At 34.5% G+C, this 22,896-nt stretch overlaps 1 protein-coding gene across 2 annotated transcripts in view; it reads left to right on the top strand.

Annotated features, from left to right (window-relative positions):
* LOC113517105 (uncharacterized) overlaps window positions 1-22,896 on the top strand; it is a 155,633-nt gene that overhangs the window by 107,716 nt on the left and 25,021 nt on the right. For both annotated transcript variants that reach the window (XM_026901670.3, XM_026901669.3), the window contains 9 exons: window positions 4,642-4,848; window positions 6,115-6,243; window positions 6,795-6,912; window positions 7,720-8,418; window positions 8,593-10,163; window positions 11,162-11,304; window positions 12,989-13,192; window positions 13,992-14,124; window positions 18,328-18,512. In XM_026901670.3, coding sequence (XP_026757471.2) covers window positions 4,642-4,848; window positions 6,115-6,243; window positions 6,795-6,912; window positions 7,720-8,418; window positions 8,593-10,163; window positions 11,162-11,304; window positions 12,989-13,192; window positions 13,992-14,124; window positions 18,328-18,512 — 3,389 coding nt within the window. The remainder of the gene's footprint in view (window positions 1-4,641; window positions 4,849-6,114; window positions 6,244-6,794; window positions 6,913-7,719; window positions 8,419-8,592; window positions 10,164-11,161; window positions 11,305-12,988; window positions 13,193-13,991; window positions 14,125-18,327; window positions 18,513-22,896) is intronic.

Here is a 22,896-nt window from a genome sequence, read left to right as displayed (position 1 = left end):
AAGAGATCTCTCTGTAGGATAAGTCCGCTATTGTATGTCAAATCTTCTTAATGTGTACGATGTAAAGAATGTACAATAAAGGTTTTAAAATATAATTCTCGTTATCACTTACATGTTTAATGATATACAGTCAATAAAATACAACTAATCATCTAACACAAATTAAAGTTGAATTAACAAACTCGATTTTGAAGTTCCCCTATAAAGTTCAGAAAGCGAAGGGGTATGAGTGAAATGCAACAAAGGCTGGCACGCGCCGCCGCGGCACTCACGCTGAGTGCGGTACTTTGTGGCAGGCTGTAGGCATCGTGGCTGTCGGCGATACTATGCAATACGCGACACTGAGACATGCACTACGCACACAGCCACCCGCAGCTTCTCCGACCATCGACAAGTAGGCCTCTTGTACGCGGAAGTGATACTGTACACCCGAATAATCATATATGATTTATGAATTTATAAATTCAAAATAAAATTGTATTTGACTATTTGCCTATTTTTTTAGGAAAAAATCTGGAAGAAATATTGACTAAATTAGTTGTTGGATACCTGAATACTTAATAATAGGTACCCCTTAATCTTGATATATTATATTTATCTTATTTGTTTAATTGCACAATAGGAATTTGATAAACTTACTATGTTTGTCGTTACCAACAATTGTTTCAACTTAAACGATTACAAAGCGAATGCAGCAGTAGACTTGCTCTCTGCCATTTTGGATTCTAATTTTGTAGGTAAAATGTCAGCCTATTGAGTTACGATCACTCAAACTCACCACAGTCGACAAAGACCTCTGACTGACTATTAGAAGATATAATCATATAATCGTAACCATACTAAAATTTAATTGTACATACATTACACTATAATATAAAATTTGATAGGTCTTTAAATTAATAGCGAAACAGTTCTTTGTTGAATGCCAGTATTACCTATCTATTGATACTTGAATATATAGCAGGGATCATTACCGAGGTGAACACTAATGAACCACTCGATCGAGGTCGGAGATCGCCTGAGGAGACAAGCCAGTCCACCGGAGATAGCGGACACCTCTCGAAACATTGAGTCTCCTCAAGATTGTATTACACGCTTATTCGAACGCACGAAGTCAGTGACGTATTTAGGTATTATCACTTCATATATATGGCAATACGTAGATCTTATTTTTATTTAATTTGCATAACCTGATCACGCGTTTCAAAAATTACATACATTCTAATTGTGATATTGAAAATATTTCCCAAATATATGAATCGAAAAAATGTTTTACCATTCCATAGTAATTTAAAAAATAAATGTGTTAATTTAATATATTGATATAGACATTCTTACATAAACGATACAACCGAATAATTATGCATTTAAAGCATTGACAGAAAATTACATGTTGTTACTCAACCATGCTGAACCATGAATGGACGGATTCGAATATAATTTGTGGTAGCTGTAGTCAATATTAAAAAACGATTTTTTCTCTAATATGTCAGTCCTAAAATTGCTTTAATGACTTTGAAGTCATTAATGCATATACTTGGATATACAGACAATCTTATTATGAAGTCACTGGTTACACTATTTTTAAACTTTTCAAATTTACTTTTGAATGTTTTTCTCGACAAATGACTAAATTTTAATCCAATACTTATGAAGTCATTGTGGTGCAATATAAAATCTCTCCAAAAATATAAAATACTTACGGTGTCCTACAAATGGCACAAAAGTTTTAATGTAGCGTATTGAACAAATATAGAGAACAGCAACCCCGCTAGTACTTAGGGAGGGCTTATCGAGAGATGCAAGAGCACCTCTCCTTTCAAAAGGGTTGCTTTGTGCTTCCCACTAGAACCACTTTCAGCACTGAGGACATGCTACCTTTAAACATAATGAATTCTCTTAGAAACAGTATGCCCAGCTTTTAGGCTTTTAAATACGAGTATTTTTTATAGAAGTTTCGTGATATTTTAGAAATATCCATGTAATTAGGATAGAATAATGATGATAGGTGAGGTAAAATGTTTTAATAATTATGTATATAAATCTGACTGTTTGTCAAAAGTTTGTTTTAAGAAGAAATTTTAGTATACATAGAAAAAGAGAACAGAAGAAATGGTCAAAATGTTGTACGCGCTGACTTAAGTCTGTACGTCTATCACTGCATTTGGTATGGAACTACAATTATTACAATAAAATATCTTCAGTCATCATAGGGAGTATCTGAACTATTTTCAGTTGTTATTACCATCTTATTAAATAATACTAATACCCAAAATAAAAGTAGACATAAAATATTATGATCTGACATGTTTTAGTTTCCAAATAGATTATTTCCAAACTTTGTTTAACCTTTATCTTTTGATACTTACGTAGAATGGCTACGCCTACTCGTGAATGTCAGGGCATAGGATAATGTCATTCGAACGCCCTTTGAAATGTAATAATAAAACCTGTACAATAAACAGAAAACTCTATTATATTATTAGTTCTATGAGAAAACATAAACACCAGACGCCATTTTACATTTGATTTTAGTACAAAGTCTACTAAAATCTAACGAAGCAGCTACTCTTTCACAACTAGATTGAGTGGGATAATTTTAGTCTTCAGAAAAGGCACCGCATGATCTAATAAAAAAATCGCTTCAATCATGAACACATATACATCGACGGACAACGAGACATTATGTAGACACATTACATTGAAAATATTTCACTTGTTTCACAACTAGTAATTTTTGCTCCGCAAGAATAGCAATCAAACCCTATTAATTAACAAAAAAAAGTATGATAAACATTTCAGAATTTATTCCATTGGTGAAAATTCAAACTGAATCGAAGTTTTGAGATGTTCGTTATTTTGGAAGTCTGTTAATAAACGTGTCTTGTGAGTGATGTACTCGTAACTATACCGTTATCCTCTAATTCGGTTCTAATGGTGCAGTTAAAGGAAGTGTTCTCGAGGCGGACCAAGTGGTGCTCGTGGAGGAAATGAGTTCAATTTACCATTATCTCGGAGAATTGACTGCCGCGACCTCGCCTCGCTAGCCGCTACTTGTTACCGACTTATTTAGTATGACAACCCAACTAGAAAACTGCCACGGAAATTGCAGGGTTGCAAATTGGGTTCGCATAACCAAATCACCTTAACGATGTGTACATATTTAGTTTATTTTTAATGTAAGGTATTCGGTCACTGGATCATATTTTTTAATTGTTTGTTTGCAATGAAACTTATTTAAAAGATAACTTTTGTCGGTGACTATTCAATAAATTTCATCGTCTTTTTTCTAAAATAAACATAAAATATGATGGTTTTCATTTTGATGTTACGGTGATTGATTATGTAAACGATTTCAAAAAGAGTTTTAATACTTATAACCGTATTTAAATTAATTGAAGTTTGGCATAGGTATCATGTAGATACATATACACACAAAAAATACAAGCAAATTTAAAACAAACAAAATGTTTTTGAAACCATCTAAAAAGTTTAAAGTATAGTAATTGTAATACTAATTTTTAACCGCGACTTCGTCCATTAAACTAAGATGTGTTACTAAACTGGAATAAAAAGAATCATATAACCTTCTCAATCCCAAATACTACATATATATCAAATTTCATTTCAAGCCATTAATTATTAAGCGCTAAACTGTAATAAACAAACGAACTCATTTTCACATTTGTACATATTAGCTGTTTCCCGCGACTTCGCCTACATGAATCAGTATATTATTGAAACTTTTTTATAATCAATATGTAAATTTCAATCTGGCTACATGTATATATATTTTTTTTATATTGTATTGTATTTATAATTTTTTTATATTGTATATTGTTTCTCTTCAAATTTCTTTCTGGTGTTATATCTGTACCTAATAAAAAAAATATTTTGTACGTATTTTATTGTTGCTCCTAAAAATGTTTATTTCCACTGTGACCCTCTACGTATATAAAGTATTTTATGCGTTAAGTTAGGGTATAACCTATCCGTCTACCAAATATGGTTCAAATCTGTTCTGCCGTTTAAACATTGAAAAATAGACATCCAAATATCTTTACAAAGTTTCAAATTTGTAATATTAGTAGGATTAGTAAAGATTACTTATGTAATACCATACCAAACATCAAAATTCGTTCAGCCGTTTCGCCATAAAAACAAAGCACAATTACTTTCTTTTTACGGCTAAACTTTTTACAGCTTGACGGATTTTAATGAAAATAGGTATGGTGTCGTTACATTCGTCCAATTGTGGAGGTGTGGCCATAAACTGTCAAAAACTTGTGAAATTTAATATAAAAGTTTTTTTTTCTTATTTTATTGTGCCCCATTTGCTTAACAAAGTCAGAAATATCTTTATATGTACATACACTTAGAAAAATAATATCTAAAATGGAATGCCACTCTACTGAGTGAAAATGAGTGATGATTCCAGATTGATGATAATGATAGATGAGGATGAAGTCAGGTTAGTAGACCTATCTTCATAAATTAACCAAGATAGTTTCCAGAGGAAACCGAATGGAAGTCAACCTGACAGGGATACTTTCTGTACCTGCTACTAATGGGGCTTTTAGTCCCCATTATTAACATCCTAAGGTTTCTACACTTTCTAAGGTTATATCACTTATATTCCAGAGGGTGCGACGATGTGCAGCGGTCATTGGAATTGCTGGATCAGGTGCTAAGCGAGTACGACGAAGGGGAGCCGAGGTCGCTGGAGGCGCGCGCGCCGCCTACTCCCGCCACACCCGCCACGCCGGCCACGCCAGCCACCGACGACGATTCCCCACTTGCAGGACACACTTCCGAAGACGATGGATACATGAGCATGAACGGCAGACGGTAAGGCCCTTATTCACATTTATTACCAGTCTGTAAAAAGATATTTGCATGGGTACCCTTACCCCAATACTGTATTTTCGCTTCCAAGTAACTGGACTGCATAGTCTATTAATTGCAAAGTTTTACACCCAAGTTTTGTATGAACCGAGTCCATAGACGAAAACTGTTTTAGTCATCGTAAACCCTAACGGAAAGTATTCGAATAAACGATAACTGTGAAATTTGGACCTATCAAATTTTTTATTGTAATATCAAGTTCCACAGCAATTCTTATTTTTATTTTAATGTCAAGCTTATGTATTGTAAGATCTCAAAATTTGTTACAAATGTTTCATGATACAAACTTATGCAGTCCGTCCACCCTTCAGACCGAAAGACATGACCGTCTTTCAATTTAAAGGGTGAAACATGTCGGAGAGATTACCTTAGTTCTCAGGATTACATACGCATGACAATAACCGTGGGCGCCATATTATATTTTACGATGATCATGTTGCTGTTTATATGTTTAGGTGTCTGTTATTCCTTCAAGTGAGCCGCTACTATAATAACGCTGGGTCGTTTTGTTACGTTGTTTGCAAGGCGTAAATTATATTTCTAACAATAAAAGCAATCCGACAATAGTATCAGATTTATTTATTTTATTTTAATTATATTTTTTTGAAAGAGGCTTACAGCTATCATAATTAAATAAATATGACAATAACAAGCTAATTAAAAACACACATTTAGTTCATAAAATTAAATTAGTTACAGTCTTTTATTAATAGATTAAAATTGGGGGATATTTAAAAAAAAACAATGTTATAAAGTGTGTAAGTAATCAGCAATGGAAGCCAAAACAATGTTTTTAGGAATATTGTCTCTCTGTCTATCTGTATGATTATTCTAGTCATCATCGTCATATCAACTATTAATTGTCCACTGATGAACCTAAGGCTCCCCCTTGGGAGGGTTTTGCCAGTAGTTGCCACGCAGGCAGATTGGCAACCGTAATTAAGCCTTGGAGATGTTTTAAGAGGGACGCTGCTGCCCATCTCTTCCCCGATTATTCCAGTGTTAAATAAAAACGATTGCACCAAATTGAATGCAATTTTGTTCCTTCACAATTGTACTCCTAAAGGTCTCGCTTAAAAAGTTACGCAATTAAGTAAGCATTTAGAAATGGTCTATTTAATGAAATAGAAACCAATAGATTTTCCACACGTACGAAGCCGCTATTTCGCAAAAAGCTAATTCTCAATAATTTTGTTTTATAATTTCTAGGGCGAAGTTCGCGCTGGGTTTCCATCCGACTGAGGAACACGAGGAACCTTCGCCACCGGATCCGCCATCACCGCATTCGCCGCCGCCACCCGAAGAGGCGCAACGAATCATATCCACGTTACTACCAAAGTAAATATTTATCGTAATAAGTAAACCAAAAATTAGAACTCTTTGGCATTCCACTACAAAGTAAAAATCGATTTTTATGTAGAATGAAATCGAAGTTCACCTGCAATAATATTATTTACGCTAGAAAGTAATTAATATCAATAATCATCATTATCCCAGCCAGTATCTATCCACTGCTGAATATACGCCTCTCCCATAGACTGCCATGAGGAACAGTCCTGAACCACCTGCATGATAAGTGGATATGAATATATTATGAAACAAATATATTTAACATTTTTTGATTCGTGAATCAAAAATTAATAAGTTTCAAAAATTTTATAAAGACATAAATTGGATTATCGTATTATATTTAGAAATAAATCGCCAATAACATTTCCGGATTCTAAGTTCCTTTACAAAACTTTGTCTTTCAAAGCTCTGAGATGTTACTAACAATGTACTTCACGCTCTGCAGATTCTCATTGTACTTTAAATTCAATATTAAGTACCTAAGTTGTCCCAGTATTATCCCTATTGTTTTAAAGTTTTGTGCAATCAATCTATTTCAGAGTATCGCCAGCGAATTCTGCAAAACGAAATCCATCGTTTGAGCAGCATGATCCAGAGGGGAAATTAGATTCAATTATTAGTGTAAATGGAATCACCACAGCAACACAAACAACTTTTGTAAGTATATTTTCTGTTTTACCTTTTGCCTTAAGAGTGAGTTTTGACTATAATTCGTTATGCTGTTGTAATTTGGGTTTAATATGGGATAGAAATGTAACGATAATCTTACCTGCATTGTCGATATACGCTAGGGGAATTATAATAAGGGGTGATAGATGAGGATAATGTCAGGTCACTCCGGCCATTGTGAAAAATTCAAGAAGATCATGGTTTCCAAGCCGCATGGAGGTCGATCTCTCTGAATAAATGCTTTATTATATGCTGTGAGGTCCCGTAATTCCAACACTGACAATCCTTGTATTACAGATATAGATTTTCTAATGATGACACGTATTTTTTTTATTAAAATCGATTGTTAATTAAAAAATTATTTACTTTATTGTTACATCCCCTGGCTCCGCCCATAAACCAGTATAAATATACGTATAAATCAGTTCCAAAGTGCCCATCTGCTAAGATATAACCCATCCACACTATCAAATTTTATTCATATCCGTTCAGTAATTTATGCATGAAAGAGTAACAAACATCAATTCATCCGTCCAACCATGGTCACAAATTTTATCCCGTGATATTGTCCACGTAAATTATTTTAAAAATATTCTGTGCCTTAATCCATAATCCATCTGTATACCAAATATTGAAATTTATGCAGTCGTTTTAACGTGATTAAGTAACAAACATTTGACCATCTTACAGACTTTCATACGTTTCATTTATTTCTAGTAGGTTCTCCTTATAATCAAAATCTTGTCTTTAATTATTTTACAGTTTATAAATTATTTCAAATTGTTATAATTTTAGCCAAAAACCAGACATCAACGTCCATACGGCTGGGAAAAGGACAACGATACAAACGGTTTCCACCTTCAGCAGCCGCCGGTACCCGCATACCGGTTTGCGTCATTACAGCACGGGGCGCGGCCACCGCAGCCTGACGGCGCCCTCGCTTGGCTACCTCCTAGACATACTGCACCTCCCACTAATCAGAAAAAATCTCCTAGTATCGAAAATCCACCAGTTTTCCCTTTTATGGGCTTTTCGAGCGAATTTAATGATAAACCGTATAATGAACACCCAGTCACAATTTATCCCGGACCAAATATACAATATAATAAACAATTACATTCGCCAACATATAACATTCAGAAAATATCACCTTCCAATACAAAAAGTTCCGAAAAAAAAGGCAATAACAAACGCGACAGCAGATCTGACGGAGAGATACTGTCGCCGAAAGCCAGAATACCTCCGCGGACTCTCGCCGGTTCTATGGAGAGGCATAGAGAAGTGTGTAGAGGATCTTCGGAGGACATTATGGAGGGTAGCAGGAGGAGAAATTCTGGTAGAAGCAACGACGACGAGCACTTCTCTGACGATTCGCTAGAAGAGTCGTTCCCGCCGCCACCGCCTACAGTCACGACACCTTCGAAACGCAATTCCATAGCTTGGGAAGTGTCTCTCGATGGTGACGATCCTCTATTAACTCCAGGAAGTACTAAGGTAAACATTTGATTATTATTTTAAATGATAATAATAAATTGTTTTTTGATTGTTTAAGAAACTTTATTGTACTTACACAAAAAAGAAAAGCAAATTTAGTCAATATAACACAACAATGTCTATTTGCAATATTTAATTAAAAAAAATCATAATAAAATGTTTTTAATGTTCCAGGTAATTGGCAGACGAAGAAGAAAATCTGGAGATCAATCACATTCTAGTACGAGTTCTATACCACAACGTTTGGATGACGATTGGGGCGACGACTACTGGCCACCTCCCCCGCCCCTTACACACTGTGAATCTCTTGCTTCTCCTACTTCAGATGTGGAGCCAGATAGTAGACGTAACCAGGATTTAGCAACTGGTACATATGTCATACGAAAAGGCAAAAATCGAAAACAATTGCCGAATTTCAATAAAAATATAAGCAAGCCATTAAACACAAGCAACTTATTACATAGTCACAGTTTAAACAGAAGTTTAGATACTGACAAATCAATAGATGGATCAAGTATATCAATCAGTGGGTCTGGATCTGTAGGGTCATATAATTCCAGACCGAGTTCAGATCTAAGTCTACCTCAGTCACGATACAGTGTAGATTTAAATTCACGGTTGAGTAGAGAACTCAATACGCCCAACTCTAGATATAGTATAGATCTTTGTACTCCAAATTCTAGACTGAGCAAAGAAATGACATCACCCAAATCAAGACTTAGCTTAGATCTCAACAACGGTCAAGATAGATATATAGTTCAGGAGTATTTTGGTCATAGCCCTAAAAGTAGAAAAACACCTAGTGATAAAAGCGCGCATTCTTCCAAAAGTAATATGGTCCAGAACAAATTATCTCCACAAAATAGATTTACTGATTTCAAGAAGTATTCTTCTACATTTGATAATATACAGTCATTAATTAAAGAAGGTAAAGTTGAGGAAACATCTCAAGTGGAATGTAATGAAACTGTGAATGAACTGACCACAGTGCCTCCTAATATGGTAAGAGTTGTTTCTTTGCCCAGTTTGGGTGCGGAGGGAGAGAGTAATAGTGCCAATCGTCAGGCACTTATCACCACTGTTGAAGAAGAGGAGGACCAGGAAAGCGGAGAGCCAGAGTCTAGTGGTGAGACATCGCCGCTCAGAAAGATAGAAAACAATATTAGCGCTATTCTAAGCCAGGGTCGGGACCAAAAACATTTTACCCCATACATACCTAAAGACTGGAATATCCATAAGGATGAATACTGTGATGATGTATCTAAAGATATATTAGAAAACAATTTCCGTTATAGTTCTAGAGAGAGACAAAAAAGATATGATATACAAAAGTCGTCAAGTCACAACGAGATACAGAACCAAAGGTCAATAGAAAGACGTGATCGCTCTTCAGGGAGAAGATCTAATAGCATGCATAAATCGACTAGTGCAAAGGATGTACCAGTTAGTTTAATTAGGCAACCATCTTCATCAGATTCAGCTGTGTCAAGTGGTGGTGATTTCCCATTGAATGTTCAAATCGTGGAACATTCATACAGACATCACCCACTACCGCCTTCACCGAATTTGGGTCATGATATGGGACCCTTGCCACAAACACCTGAATCCCCAAAATTTCCCCCACTTCCACCTTCGCCAGTACAAGAAGTGGAGGATGAATATACAGAAATAATACAACCTACAGAAAAACGACATGTTAAGAAAGCTGATACCTTACCAACACCAACCATGGAATGCAGAAGGAGGTAAGTTACTCTTGATTTTCTTACATTCCTTATTTATAAATAACAACACATAAGTAGTAATACATAAGGTTTTGTACAAGTCAAATCAACGAGTATTGTAATTTTTAACTTTTTAACAAGTTTTCTATTCTTATATTTATTTTTTTCACAATTTACAATAAATGTAGATATATCTACTGTATATACATATATATGTTATACACAAAAAAAATATTGAATCTGGTAATAGTTATATCCAATAGCTCGTATTATTTTTCTAGTTTAAGACAGCGATTTGAACTTTGACAGTTTTATAAGAAACTTGCCTGTTGCTAGTACGAGACTAACTTGATCTTTAAAAATGTTATGATAAATCGTTGTTCATATATATTTATAAGCAACAGTTTGCATTTTGACAGACTGTCGCCTAATAGAGCAAACTTGTTTGCGATTCCAATAATAAAGAAATGCAATAAATTTACACATAGACCTCATCACTTCAGCCCTTTTTCTAAATTACAAAGAATTACATGGTACAATAATTGCATTTGACATTCCATAATGGAGTTATAGGTACTTTAACGATGCAATGACGTCACTGAAGACCACAACTTGCATATTTCTTTCCCATCGGTTATTGATTCTTAAGTTCTGTGGCCGATGATGATACGATGTGATGTATATGTATGTGATTTGCTAAAGTAGCATTGCTACTTTAGTAAATCAATCCTTTGTACTATGTACATTCATCACGTCGTTTCTTCTATGGATATATTTATTTCGGATTCTATCACACAACGAAACTCCGAATATAGCCTGATCAATAACTTGCTAAGCGATTTGAGGATTCCTCTTGTGACTAACAGTGTAACACTATGCTTTTATTCCGTAAGTCACTAGTATCATTCACTTTAAAAACTCATAATGACCGAGGTATGAAATTGTTTTTAAGACACCTACGGACGAAGGCGCCACCAAAAGTCAGCCGTATTGAAAATCAAATAAAAATTATTTTACAGGCCTTCTGAACCACCAGCAATTCCGCCACATCGTGATACTACAAACAGCCTCAAGACGAGATCTATGGAAACGAGTTATAACAAAAATAGAAGAAGTAGCAATTTCAAAACCGGTTCTACAGATAGAAGGACATTACCTACAGGTAATAATAACTTCGCTAGTTATTTTTGTTTTGATTAACAATTTCTTTTTTATTTATAATATTATTAGATTATCTGTTTCCCTCGACTTTAACCGCGCAGGATATTATCTTCCATATTCTTAAAAACTTCCAGAAATCCTTTCCTCTGGATATCTAGCAGACAATCTTTATGGATAACTGAAGCCTTCTCAGCATCAATACCTAGTTTTAACTATATGCTAAGTCGGTTATTGGTTCGCTTATGTGTTCTATGTTAATGTTAATTAATCAAATATGTGCGGTTATAGCATATATTCCGTCATAAAGATCAGCATCAAATAAACAACTGAATTTATTTCAACAACATCAAAACCTTAAAAAACTAATGAACCATGGACCCTTATATATCAATTTTTAACTAGTCATTACTAGTTATGTTCCACATTTCACTTGCACAGAATATAATTGTAAATTTTTATTAATGGAATATAAAAGACTATTAGAGATAACGCATATTGACTCTTGCAGAAAAAATAAGACCTAATTTTACTTCAAGAACTTTCAGTTTTACTGAAGAAGTCTCTAGTCTAGTCTATCTCGGTGTGTGGACTTTTTTCACCCAAATCTACTTGTATAATTTTTACATAGCATTGTATAGTCATAAATATAGTATAATATTATCTATATCTAAACTAAGCAGCGCTTGTATTATCGATATCAACTAACTGATAGACAAACACATAGAAAACATTGTAACCAATACAGACAGATATATTTATGAATATGGTATTATTGGTTTATATTGCATGTAGGGAAATAAAATTGGTATCTTTTAATGGGTTCTAATGGAGTTTTTTTTTTTGTTTTTAATGGATGATAATGAAATGGTAACCCCTCCTGCGCTATTGGTATACACTGGCAGGTCACCAGTAGGGGATGATAGGTAAAATGAAACAGGTATGTCAGCCCATCGTGACAAATTCACCAATAAATCAATCGTGATGGTTTCCAGGGAGAACCGCGTGGTGGTCGACCTGATATGATATATTGGTAGTAATAGGGTTGCTAATCCCCATTACTAATAATCCCTTTCCTTCCCTAATGTTAATGAAAGGAATTGTTAAACCCTCTTAGGGTTCCTACCGCCCCATTGTTGACAATATACCCCATCTAATCAACCCCCACGCGGTTTCCCCTCGAAACCATCTTGGTTGATTCTTTATGAGTTCGTCGCTATGAGCTATTACCCATCATCTCTTATCGGTACCCCGCCGTGTAAACCCATAGCACAGGCGGGGATACCATACCATTATCACCCATTAAAAAAACACTCGACGTGCCCATATTCAACAAATCATAAATTAATTAGAATGATGATGGCTCGCCACCTGCCACGTTCAATTCAAATATGCTTAATATTAGAAATAACATACGATAGACACTTGTAATGTCATGGGTAAAATAGGTATGTTCTTTGCTAATTTATATTAATAATATTTAATGGTCAAAGAATGGGAACAGGGTCTTTCTTAAATCATCACCAAAGCGTAACTATGGTCGCCAACCCGCATGTCAAGCGTGGCAACTACTGGCAAAGCCCCCCTTATGGGGAGACTTCCGTGCAGCAGTGGACAGTTAACGACCGATATGATAATATTAAGTTATGTTAGTATTAGCATTAAAAAATCATATCATCTACTTCCAGATATAGGAGCAAGTGGAGCTAGAAGACGCACATTACAACGGCAGAGCAGAGAAGCGGCAGCAGCTGGTCGTGGTCCATTGCAAACGTCCGCGAGCTTGCCCGAGACGCCGGTGTTCGCGCGAGGCTGCGATGTACCTCGCACACCGCCCAGAAACTCCACGGGACCTCCCAGAAACAACACAATGAACTCTATACAATCCATTGGTAAGACCAATCAATTTTTTTATGCGTCTTAGAATGGCATACAAGCTGACGGCCCACCTGATGGAAAGTGGCAACCGTCGCCTATAGACATGAGCAGTACCATGGACATAACAAAGCATACTGTTTCGCCCAAGATACCCCCATGCGTCATTCCTGAGGACTCAGGTGTTACGAGTATTCCTCTGTACCCTGTAAATTAATTGCCATATCCCACCGTTCAAACCGAAACACAGCCATGCAGACATAGCTGCTTCACGGTAGAAACACGAATGAGACAGAGGTGCCCAAGCAAACGACTTAAATAATGCTGTAGTTGCACATAATCTATAAATGTGAACGTGTGTGTTTTTATTTCATATTTCTCTCCGATAATTATAAAATTTTATCACACATAGTATTCAAATGGTAAAGGTATGTCCTTCATTACTACTTTTTGCAATATATTGGGACATACATAACGAGGAGGTTTGTAGAAAAAAAAAGCCTTTTCTGTAAAGAAATTTAGTCAAAACTTCATTCTGTACACATGCAATTTTTTCAAGCTTGCGTGGATTCGAAACTGTAAATTAATATTATATGTAAAATATTATACAATATAAAATATTATACAATATAAAATATTATACAATATAAAATATTATGTAAATTTATATTATATAAATTATATATATAAATAATAAAAATATTTCAACTGATTTTAAATACTCACCTATAGAAAACTACTGTATCAGCGAATAAACTGGGCTGTATTTTATTTTCAAATATCCTATATAAAATCATATTTAATTGTTCATAACAGGTAGCAGTGTGACACTAGGCGGGTACGGCAGAGGTTCGATAATGGGCGCCGCGGCGGGCGGCGTGTGCACTGGCGCGGACCTCCTGCGGCTCGGCGGGCCGCCGCGCGGCTGGTACCCGCGACAGCGGCATCGGTCAGTACAGTACCTACCCAGTTACTCATTGCTTCACATATTTGTATAAAAAAAAGGACGAACAGTGATTTCCTTAAAAAAAAAAATTAAAACTGTAGGTAGTTGAAAATAAAAAAAAAGTAAATACACACAGTGGAATCGAATATTAAGTGTAAATATGAAATTTCGTATTTAGAAGTTAATTTTTTTTGAAAAATAGCGTGCAAATTTATAAACGTCATGCAGCGTTCTAGCTAATTGTGTAATTCATTAACACTAAACTATAGCGATTTATTTTGATAAAAATATTTTAACGCCCAAATATATTACATTTCTTTTTATTAATTATCATATAAAAAGAAAATAGTCATTGAAATGTATTAAAGATCGTTTTTAAATCGATCTCGATTTGAAAACGAACAAACAAATAATTTTCCTTGATTTCTGTTCAATTTCTTCTATTTAGTCATGCTTTATTTACATCTGTCTTTGGATATCCATTAAAAGAAGTGTAATTAATATACATATCCCTATAATTGTCATTGAGAGACAAACTTTTTCAAGGACAAAAACCTGTAACATTGTAACCTTTATGATATTTTGTGCTCGCCCTATTTTAAAGTTTGCTGCTAATTCCTGTCAATGATATGAATTTTAAAGTGTTCTTAGCAGCTGTTTTTTATCTCCTCAGGTTATAAAGTGTATTTTATAAAGAAGATATATTGTTTATGTATAAGTGGGCTACAGCCACAAATTATGCTGGTACGGCGTTTCTTCTTAATTGTGACAAAATCTGCAACTTTTTGGGAATAAGTCTAGTTGAGCCATATGTTTATTTGAATTTTCAGTGTCCAGTGAGAGCCTTTGTTAGTTGCACATTTTTACTCAAGAGAGTTAATTTCTTGGAGTAGTAATCTGAAAACCCCTTAATCAGAGCTTTCTAGTGCTTTAATCCTAGCAATAATAGCCAGCTATTATTTGCTGCTTTTAAGCTTTCAAATTTGGGATGTCTAAGCTTTAGACTTTGAGGCATACCAGAATAAGATTCTAGTTCCATTCTTTGCTAATTGATTAGCTGTTGACATGTCCATGAATATTTGAATGACCAGGAATCTACCTTAAGATAATGTTATTTCTGCTGCCCAAGTAATTTAATAACATTATGCAGTTGTTTATAGTAGTAGTATAGTAGTTGTACTTTGAATTCTCAAATTACGTCAATCTTATTCACTTTCATTGTGATAATATAGTTATCAGTATGCAATCCTATATCACTCACTCACTGGCTAATCATCATCACTTAACCTACAAAGTTGAAACTTTAATTGTCGATTCCTATGAATTCACAGTTTTAATAAAAAAAAAAGAATCGAAAACACACAAGAACGTAAATAATAGTCTCGCAAGCATACAAAAATTTGCACAAGTTTGTACTTTGCAGAATGATGAAATTTTAAGATTGTTTAACATTCCATGTGGTCCCTTCTTAAAACAATCCCAAGGCTTTGAAACCGAGCATGAGGTCACGAAGTAAGATTCGCTAGCATAATGATATGTGCTGGCTATCCTCATATTTTTACAAAACTGCCCGCAAAGCCAATCTGATAAAAATTAAAAAATGGGTCGCAATAATCGACTAGTATTTTATAAATACAAATAAAACAAAGAGATTGATAAATTAAAATTAAATCTGTAAATGACAGATCCAAATTTAAATGTGTGAATAATTATTACACTTAAAATATTTTCAACGTACCAACCTAATCTTTTACATACTTTCTGTCGACTAAATAGATAAATAAGTAGTAGTCAATAACATATACATTTTATTATTAAAACTGTAGAAATTTTAGGATTGTGTAATCCACTGATAAAAACTGTATGGTATACAAAATGGTTTTATCTATTTTGAATTAATAGCAAACATGTTAATTACTTTGGTACTCAGTTCTCTTTACCTACCTCGCAAGAGACTTGGTTTGAAGATTGATAGATCTATAAGTTAATTACTTTAAAACGACCGAGAATATTTTACTAAATATACATAATATTTATGTATATTTAGTAAAATATTCTCGGAATACACAAATAATACACAAAAATAAAATACATCTTAGTCAATTTTTCAATTATTACTTATTAATAAGAATACCTACTTATATTTGGATAAATATAAATTAGGTGTAATGTAATGTATACTTTTAAAATAGTTTGTCCTACAAACTCATTTTATCTCATATTTATAAAGATCAAAGCGAAGCAACAACAGCACTAGAAAGCTAAAATTAGAAAAATAGGTTTATTTTATAACGTATATTTTGTTTCGTCGATTTTTTAATCCAATACAGCGCGTGTAAAACCGTCGACTACAGCTAGTTTAATATAATTTTATGGTGTAATAATTATAAAACTATTAATGTTAAAAATGTATAACAATTAATCACCGAACTAAACACGATTGCCCATTAATTACAGTCTGAATGACAAATTAACAACGTCGCAGTTTGAACTTCAAATTAACTAAGTGTAATATATTTAATTATTCCATTAATTTTGCTACTTTTGTACCTATTTATATAATTTAATGTTTTCTATAACGGAAAAAGTTATAATAAGTGATCAGCAAGTAAACCAGCAATTAACCGAAGATGTTGAAAATGATTTATCTGAGATATTCGTTTATGCTAAGGTTTTTAATGGGTGAAATGGAATGGTAGCTCTGCTCTGCGCTATTGGTATACATTAGCGGAGTACTAGTGAGAAATAGTAGGTGAGGATGAAAGCAGATCACTCAGTCTATCGTGACGATTTCCAGAATGAACCACGATACTTTCCACGGGAAACTGCGTGGAGGTCGATCTGCTGGCAATATAATGTGAGGCTGCTACAGCCCATTAGTAACAATCCCTTTTTCTCTGTGCGCTAAGGTGTATTGCGTAATAGACAAGACTCCCCAATAGTAACATTATAAGTGAAATTATTCTACAAAAAATAAACTGGTCAGATGCGAGTTGAACTCATACGCCGAGGGTCCCGTACATAGATATACAAATATGAGATAAAATGACCTTTACACACTAAATAGACACATAATAGTTATTGATACTACAGTTCATTTTTCTTATTTTGGGTTACAATTGTGATTTAAAACTAGACCGTAAAACTATATTTGTTTTTTTTTTTGAGGTGTTTTTTTTTGATAATTTCTCAAAAATGGTGCTGGATAGAAACATCATTTTATTTTATTTTTTCCTCACATTGTATTCTCATATACCTTAATAAACTGTAATTAATTCAGAAACTTCGGAAATAAGGAATGCTATTTTTCTAACATTTTCGATCATAACTAAAAAAACTATGCATGATTTTTATTATTTTTAAAATGTACAAATAAAGTTTTTTTATACCCTATTTGGACTAGCAAGTTAATTTTGAAATTTTAAGTACCCTCTAGCAAATGCATTTGTGCTATATGTGTTACAATATGTGCTGCCAACAATATGTAAAACTGTACTAAATTTCAAATCGATAGCCTTAATAATTGAGATATAGCGCTTTGACAGACGGACATACGAACAGACGAACAAAGTAGCACTATAAAGCTTCTTTTATATCTTTTTGGTACAGAACCCGGAAAAACTACTTCAATTGGGACAAAATTAGTTAGTTATCATCACGGATGTAAATCCATAAGATCACAAAAGAATCTTTATAACGTAGTGAGCTAAAATCGGATATGAGAGGTTAAAAATATAAAAGAAACAAATATGCTCACAGTTGTGATCCCCGATGTGGTAATTGAAAGCGGTTATTATCGTTGTGGTGAACGTAACATTCCATATCTTCACATTTTATCGAGCATTTTTAATATTCAACGTGTCAGGGGACAAGCCTATTGCCGTCATTAGGATTAATTTAATGATCATCAGCATCTTTATGAAATTAATTTTTTACATAAAGAAACGGATCGAAAATCGACAAAAAAAGCTTTTAACCTACAGTAGATATACCTACTAACTTGACAATAGGATACACCATGAGAGGTTGTTACTTGTTTTATTTTTATGTACTTATTATAATTATTATAAAATATTAAGAAATTTATCAATATATATTCCAACATTTCTAATTTATTTCGTTCTATCCCTTTAATAGATTTCCGCACATAACCATTCTTACAGAGCTTACAATACTCATCACCGCTTAACTTATGCTTGCCAACAGACCGGCTTCAATCGAGCACCTGGACAGACTAACCGCATCTAAGATGTCATCAGAACAACCTCCACAGTGGGAGGGGTCTGGTGCCCGGAAGCCCCTAACGTTGCCTCCCAATTTGACCCCTAAGTTCTTCCAGAAGTCACCTAGAGAGGCACTCCGCAGGGTCACTAGCTTACTAATACGGAAAGGTGAGTCTATACTTTCATATTTATTATATATTAATATATTTATATATATTTCCTACCTATGGATACGATCTAATATCTAGATAGAGCGTCAAGTATCAAAAAATAATCACCTAATTGTTAGCACCAAGTTATCTTAAACAAAATAAATCGATATTTCAAGAAATAAGTATAACAATTAAATATATGTATTCTCACATAAACTAACAAATTGAGTAATTTTTATCATTGTACACATTTAAAGTACAGTCAATTACAGGAATTTATTCTCATAAAAATAAAATGGGCAATTTTTAGAGCAACATTTATAGAAAGACACTTTATCTAGATGTATATAATAAAGTTCCTATCCATATGCTATAATTTATCATCGTGGTGGTAAAGTGTATAAAGAAAATATGTGCCTAAATCTTCAAAAAACACTCTATATCTAATATTATCAAATCGTTTAATAAACACGTCTAATTAGAACTACGCATACCAAATGGTAATCGTTCGAGACATGCTATGCATGTTATACCACTAGTTATTCTTTACACCATTATATTGTTATAGACAGTTGATTATAATTGATTAGTTAATTACATCATACATATCAACGAAAACATCTTTAGAGTATGTCCAGTACATAAATCCTACGACTGTTACCGGGACTACTACATAATCTAATTACTCGAATACACTCTAATATCTAAAAACAAATTCACTAGCAATCCAGGCTATCATTCATGTTACTAACTTATCCTTCTCTTTTTAAACTACTTTGCTATTTAGGAATTAATTTGTAATGGTAGAAAGGATTAAGAATGCAGTGTCTCGAATAGTAAGTATTATATCTTGAATAATTTAAATTAACATACGAGTATCAATAAATATATCTTATTTCTATTATAATAGCCATATCTATAGGTAGCTAATGACCAGCTCAAATAGTAAGATAAAAACCGATGATGCCTATAATAAAGGTAAAAATAAATATCACTGATAATGTCTATCTGTTGTTAAGCACATATAATTAATTATACCTACCAATAAGAAACAATGATAGGGACAATAATGGGCCATTGCCCTTTAAATAAACATCTGTACACAATAGAGGTCACAAATAGCCCTCAATGTCGAGGCTGTTTGGACGCCGAAAAAACGGCTGCTCACGTAATGCTGGAATGTGTAGCTGTGGCCCTTAAACATTCAGAAATCTTCGGAATAATAATGTCGCTCCGTGAGGCCTGTGAAGATCCCAGGAAGCTTCTATGCTTCTGGGCGGAGTATGGCTGACTGTACTAGCACGACTCATACGTCTATAGGCAACGGTTACCACTTTCCATCAGATTTATCGACTATAACCATCACGTGTTCTTCGTTTACGACTTACGGTAGCGTTGCTATGGTTCCAGTTGATTACTACTCCGCAACAACGATAACAATATCGAATCTAACTTAAGATATTTTACTGATCATAAGTACGAACACCACGCACTAAACATTCATAATAAGTACGTCTGTTACTGTGAAAACCGAAATTATGCTAAATCTAAAATGTTCTATGTTTACAACAGAGACATAGTAAATGTCAAAATAGACCTTTTATTTATCATTATAGTATTACATATTTTATTTACCCTAATGTAACTATAACCTATGCTACGGCTTACGACGGAGTGTTTGCATTAAACATGCTTCTATTTTAATTTAAACACGGTCTTCAGCTGAAGAGGCATTGATGGGCCCTCGATAATGATATGTGTAACTGTTAATAAGTCCATTCTTATATTAAATAAAGTGATGACTACTAATAACTAATCGTCTGATAATTTATATATACAAGGATCCCCGTGTTTGTACTCATTTATTTAAAAGAGAAGATAGATCAAAAGGCATTACGCACCATCATTCCAAGACAACTGAAATGCATGTCTTGAATTAAAACATGAGTTTTAAAAATTCCAGTTCAAGCTGGAATACAATTTTGGAATCCCCGGACCGCAATCAAGCATTTCCACCGACTGATAATTATTTATAGTAACCGTCTAATTTTAGTACCATCGCTGGGGATTTGGCCTCCACTTGTCCTAGAAAGAGTTATGAAACGTAATCCATCGTTCGGACTCAGATTAGAATGGTAGATTTGTCAACAAGTACCGAGCAGTCAACCCACTCGAAAGTCTGCCTCAATAATGACCTATGATAAATAAGTGTATATATTATTTACCTAAACTTTTCAATCGACATTGACCAAAAAATGTAATTCGAGCTCACAATGCTTTATTGCCTCCACACTTAAATATCATAATAATTATATAATCAACCTTTAATTTCTAATAATATTTATATTATTAAAAGTTTGTGAAGATATTTAGACATTTCTTACTTAAATCATTTAAAAAGCTTTTATTTTTTTTATAAATAATTAGATAAAATGAACCATGTCCTAACACATAGGGTACTTAATATCTCAACTAGATTTTACGATTTTGTCCACATGACTGGGATAAATCGATTGACCAGTATAAATAATACCCTGTGCCCTCGTTCATCCCGTATACGGGATTGCATACCAAATTTCATGTCAATTGGTTGAGCCGTTAAGACTCTAAAAATAAATAAATGAACAAGCTTACTTTTATCACCTCTTACTACACTCTACTTGGCCACCTCGAAATAAGGTGAAGCTGGCATCCTAAAAACTCGGTGTGCTTAATAGAGCGAAGCAATACTTCACGGCGGATCAACAATTAATGCTCTATAAATCGCAAATCCGGCCCCACATGGAGTAGAGCTGTCACTTATGGGCGGGAGCACCTAGATACCAGCTTCAACCCATCGACTCAGTGCAACGACGAGCTATGAGAACTGTCAATGGTTCCAGGTTTACAAGCGGTATCGAACCCTTAAGTCTTAGAGATTTTGCCTCACTCTGCGTGTTCTACCTCTTGTACAACAGACTGTGCTCAGAGAAATTGTTTAGTGTGATGCCTACGGCCGCTTTCTACCATCGTACAGCTTGCAATCGACAAAGAGTTCACCCCCACACCTTAGAACCGAGATAGTCGCGTACAGCGCGATTACAGAGATGCTTTCGCCCACCAACGCTTAGGTTATAGAATAAGCTCCCTGTCAAAAAATTTCTAAAAGACTACAGCATAAGGTTCTTCAAACAAGGGATAAAAAGGTTTTTTAAGGCCGGCAAAGCGCGCGTATATCCCTGATATTGCAGGTGTTCATAGGCTGTACTCGCTTTCCAATAGATGGGCCGTATAATTATTTGTCATCTTAGTGGTATAAAAGAAAATAAACCGGAAGAAGTTTAAAAAAAAACAATCCTTTTTCTGTAAACGCCCGATATATAGCGTCACATTTCTTTTTTATTTCAACTGTACGATACCAGATAGCACTAGGACGGCGTATCCTAATCGTCCTGCAAATGACAATACTTTACTTTGTTTTAGTTTATAGGAATTTATATCGCCTTCTTACCCTCCGCGTTTGTCAATAGATTACCATTGTCTATCATTGTATTGACTAGGTACCTAATAATGTTTAGACATACTAGTACATTCTATATTAAGTACCTAAACTGATCTAGAACTAATTAATGAGATTATTAAATAATTTTATTAATTGCGAATATTTATTTTATAAGTCAAAATAATAGGGAATCCAAAGCAATGTTTACTGCTATATGTACACAGCAATAAAATTCTATTCTATTCTATATACATAATATCAGTAATCTTAATTATATTTACATATGTTTCTTTTATTTATACATATACGAGGTCTGTCCGGAAAGTTCGTATAAAAGTGTTCTGGAATGCGAGAAAGAGGAGTGGGGAGGCCAGGTAAGCGCAGGACCCCTTCCTTATGTCCCTAACAATGCTTCAGTTCTGGTCTGACCGCCGTGCGGTGCGAATACCACGCCATCTGTGAAGTTACCTCTTAACGAAACCCCGTCGGCATGGAGCCCGCTTCCGTTGAAGAGCAGCGCGTCGTAATCAAGTTTCTCTCGAAACTCGGCAAGAATGGCCGTGAAATTTTTGCCGATCTCAGAACAGTAAAATCCCAAAGCAAAGAGTGGAAGACATCCGGGGAACCACGAACAAAAAAATCAAGAAAATCCCGCTCAAATGTCAAGACAATGTTGATTGTTTTTTTCGATGTTCGGGGGATTGTCCATCAAGAATTCGTCCCTCCAGGCCAGACAGTTGATGGAAAATTCTACGTCGATGTGCTCAGACGCCTCAAAGCTCGTGTGGCACGAGTTCGTCCAGAATTGGCGCGAGAGGGGCGTTGGATTCTTCACCACGACAATGCCCCTGCCCACACCTCTCTTGTTGTCCGTGAGTTTTTGAGTAAAAATTCCATTACGGTGACCGAACACCCCCCT

The sequence above is a fragment of the Galleria mellonella genome, unplaced genomic scaffold (genome assembly GCF_026898425.1).
Source record: "Galleria mellonella isolate WM207_F2 unplaced genomic scaffold, CSIRO_AGI_GalMel_v1 utg143, whole genome shotgun sequence".
Lineage (NCBI taxonomy): Eukaryota > Metazoa > Arthropoda > Insecta > Lepidoptera > Pyralidae > Galleria > Galleria mellonella.
The sequence above is the reverse complement of the archived record's forward strand: the minus strand, read 5'-3'. Positions and strand labels throughout refer to the sequence as shown.